The following is a 4,452-nucleotide window of genomic DNA, read 5'->3' on the forward strand; positions in this document are numbered from 1 at the left end:
GTGGAGAAATGAGGTAATATAATATGATTAATAACATACCTTATTTTTAGTCATCCATTTAACAAATTTGACATCTCTTGCTTCTTCTGGGTTCTCTCCTGATAAATCAACATCTATAGGAAACATAAAACTCTAATAGATTACTAACAGGATCAAAACTAATTATATTTTACATCATTAAATTTGGAATTGATGAAGTTATTTAATGATACTTTCTGATGAATTTTACCTTCATACAATTTTGAGAAGGGTTGGTTTAAAGACCATTTTCTTGCAGTTAATTGGATGTTTAGTGATGTCAGGCTATTTATTTTTATCAATGGATGACATAATTTGCCTTATGAACCTTGGCTTTCAGTGCCACAAAAACATTGCGTGAATAAGGTCTATAGGTAGCGACCTTAATCATGATAGACCATTGATCACAAGGTGAACAAATGTGGTTGTGGTTTTCATTTCAGTCTGCATGTGAAAGTCTGGTGACCTTGATTAAACCATCTTTCCTCATTATTTTAGTCTACTCTAATGTAAATTGGCACAATAATATGAGAAAGATCAATGCCAAGAGGTTTTGACCAAAGACCAGCTGGTAGACAGAATCCTCGTCAACCTAAGTTTTATATCACTTTTGAAAGCTTCTATGAGATGAAATCTTGCCTTTTAGAATTGTTATCTATCTGATTCATAATACTGAATTCAATGTGAGATGAAAGATCATCTTTATTTGTATTTCGAAGATAATGTATGTTTTTGTGATTTTGCATGGTCGATAATGGTTTCTGGTAAGCAAGGTTTCATATGGCTCCTTAGAATTTTCAAACTTGATTCATTGTCTATTTTTACTTACCTATACCAGATATGTCTGCCATTAAGAAATAACCACCATCAGGAATAACTGGCCACATTCCCATCTCGTTAAACAAACTAATTAACATATCTCGTTTAGGTATTATCTCTAGGGGTAGTTGTTTAAAGTAGCATTCTGGGGTATCTATTTTGGGCAATTCATGTTCAAAAGCTAGAGCTACAGCTTCCTGTAATATAATAGGTGATTTATTTATCAACAACAATTGCATCTTTAAAGTAGAGTGCTGAACAGATACAAGGCTAAATCAATTTTTACTCCATGCTTTCAGCACCAGTAATAAAGAGTGGAGAGTTTTGTCAGGACAGTCATGAAGATTGACCTACACTTTTAATCCAAACAATCCTTAGTATGCTCAGGAGCCGCGGTGGCTCAGTGAGTTAGACGCTTGCTCACTAACCTGAAGGTCCAGGGTTCAATCCCGGCATAGGTCCAGATAATACCTTTGGATTTTTTCAAACCGGTTTCCCCCTGTCAGTGATGCAGGTGAGAGGGGCTGACATGGAAAAAGCGTCTAGTCGTTCGGTTGGGACCATAAACCGAGGCCCCGTGTGCTACAGACTGTGCATGTTAAAGATCCATCGACAGTTGGAAATCGAAAAAGGGCAGGCTAATGCCGCTGTCCTGGCAAAATTTCCCTCATCGCACCCTGCATGGCGTTGCCCGTCTTCATTAGCCCACATGCTGCAGAAAAGTAGGAAGTAAAACTCCATCCATTTCATTTCTTAGTATGCACAAACAATATTTTTCCACCTCAATCTATCTTTTAAGAAAAACTTGAATTTTACCCTATCAATACAACCACCTTTGGCATTGAATTGTATGGTTTTATGACACCATAATTTGGATAAATTTATCTTGAATTACCAGAACACCAAATGCCAAACGCGAATTGGAAATGCAAAAAGAAGCTAAGCTTCCTCATGGGCTAAATTCAATCTCAGAAAATTCTGGCGCAATATTTTAAAGACATATTACCTGTAAGATGGTAGGACAGTTGTAGTTACAGTTTTGATGCATACATTGAGCACCAAGTAACAGATTAGCTGGACCTATAGTCCATCCTAGTTTCCAACCTGTAGCACTGAATGTTTTACCAGCACTACCAATAGTTAATGTTCTTTCCCACATTCCTGGCAGGGTGGCTGCAATGATATGACAAAATATCTTGATGATACATAACTGATAACAGTTAAATTCTAAAATAAAATGAAATGGAGTTTTACATCCTACTTTTCTGCACCATGTGGGTTAATGAAGACGGGCAACGCCATGCAGGGTACAATGAGGGAAATTTTGCCAGGACAGTGACATTCGCCTGATCTTTTTTGATTTCCAACTGTCGAGGGATCTTTAACGTGCACAGCCTGTAGCACACGGGGCCTCGGTTTATTGTCCCATATGAACGACTAGACGCTTTTTCCATGTCAGCCCCTCTTACTTATAAAATAGTGTTCAATTGAACAGTACGGTACTGATTATGTCACATTCAAAATTTTCCCTTCTATTCCTTTTTCTGCTATTTTGAATTCTGTCTACATCTACTATTTTTCGGCACAAGTGGAACGCATTCTGAACTTTGTTTCAACATGTTTAATTGAATGTCCATTCGATTCTATGAATCTGAACAAGCAGAACCCATTAATAAAGGGTTTAAAAGCTACAACATACCTATTTTTATATGTTTACTTTCTCCAAACACTAACCATTCATAGACCTCATCTGATATACATATCACATCATATTTTATACATAATCTAGATATCATTTCTAATTCCTCTCTAGAAAATACCTGTTATATATAACAAATATAGACCTCATCTGATATACATATCACATCATATTTTATACATAATCTAGATATCATTTCTAATTCTTCTCTAGAAAATACCTGTTATATATAATAAATATAGACCTCATCTGATATACATATCACATCATATTTTATATAGATATCATTTCTAATTCCTCTCTAGAAAATACCTGTTATATATAACAAATATAGACCTCATCTGATATACATATCACATCATATTTTATACATAATCTAGATATCATTTCTAATTCTTCTCTAGAAAATACCTGTTATATATAATAAATATAGACCTCATCTGATATACATATCACATCATATTTTATATAGATATCATTTCTAATTCCTCTCTAGAAAATACCTGTTATATATAACAAATATAGACCTCATCTGATATACATATCACATCATATTTTATATAGATAACATTTCTAATTCTTCTCTAGAAAATACCTGTTATATATAACAAATATAGACCTCATCTGATATACATATCACATCATATTTTATATAGATATCATTTCTAATTCTTCTCTAGAAAATACCTGTTATATATAATAAATATAGAACTTGTATGATATATATGCAAACATTTTTGAAAGTACCTGTAAACCTTAAACAGTTGGCTAACACGATTTTGTAACTAAAACCAATAAAATTAACAAGACATCTTACCTTTCCTAAAGGGTTATTTGGAGTATTTATTATAATAGCTTTAGTTTTTTGATTAAATTTACTCTCTAATTCAGATTCATCTATCTTCCAATCAACACTAGATGTAGGTCCTTCAACTCCCGCTTTAGTCTAAAATAGATATATAGATCTGTCATGAATTGGGTGATATTTTCTTTCAAATATAGCTTGCAAGGAAAGGTAACACAAGCCCATAAGCATCTTTGTTAAGCCAATTGAAAGATGTCTTCTGCAATTGTATAACTTTTTTTTAGATTTATAGATTCATTAGAACACATTTTACCGAAAAATAACGAGAACTCATGATAAATTTTTGATGATTTTCTTGATTTTCAATATCGGTTACCAAATTTCTTTTAAATACATCCAGAACTGAATCTAAATAAGCAATAATGTTGATGAACTGTCTTGAGCAATGACAATGATATACATTTAAAGGTTAATGAGGACAGGTTGTAGCACAATGGGTTAGAGTGATGAAATCTTTACATCACCACATTTGCTCTGAAAGTCTGTTGACCTTGAGTAAGTTTATCTTTCTTCATTATTAAAATCGACCCATCTGTAAATGGGTACGAATAATATCAGATCAATGCCAAGAGTTTTGGCCAAGGACCAGCTGGAAACCTATGTTGTTTTTTGCATTTTTCTTTTTCTGATTTTTTCTACCAGCCATTAACGAAACACTTAAGGTGGGCACACCCTTCTTTCCAGTTTACACCTATATAATGGATAACTTAAATAAATAACTTACAGGCCTAATAGGAACAAAGATAGACTGACCACCGGCTACTTTTACCATCGGATCATAACAATCAAAAAATGGTTCTATAATAATAACCTGCAATATAAAATACAAACCTAATCAAACTAACCTACAAGAATAGGCTCTCGGTTCAAAAATAATATATGTTAATGATGTCACATGATTTTTTTACCTATCCAATCAAAATGCATCCACGTAGCTATTTTTATGTTTTGATTTCAAAGCTTTTTAATATTTTCAGTATGGGCACATTCTCATATGAAAAAAGTTATCTTTATTGATTAGTTGTTCAAGGTTAATGAAGACAGACTGTAG

The 4,452-nt window shown here is 33.2% G+C and overlaps 1 protein-coding gene across 1 annotated transcript; it reads right to left on the reverse strand.

The window, feature by feature from the left end:
- Positions 1–27: 27 nt before the first annotated feature.
- LOTGIDRAFT_146236 (hypothetical protein) lies at positions 28–4,215 on the reverse strand (the record flags this gene model as incomplete). Its single annotated transcript, XM_009066027.1, has 6 exons — positions 28–113; positions 848–1,034; positions 1,844–2,010; positions 2,537–2,657; positions 3,354–3,469; positions 4,122–4,215. Coding segments are annotated over 6 exons (771 nt in total), but the record flags the coding sequence as incomplete, so codon positions are not given.
- Positions 4,216–4,452: the final 237 nt, after the last annotated feature.

The sequence above is a fragment of the Lottia gigantea genome, assembly GCF_000327385.1.
Source record: "Lottia gigantea unplaced genomic scaffold LOTGIsca_721, whole genome shotgun sequence".
Lineage (NCBI taxonomy): Eukaryota > Metazoa > Mollusca > Gastropoda > Lottiidae > Lottia > Lottia gigantea.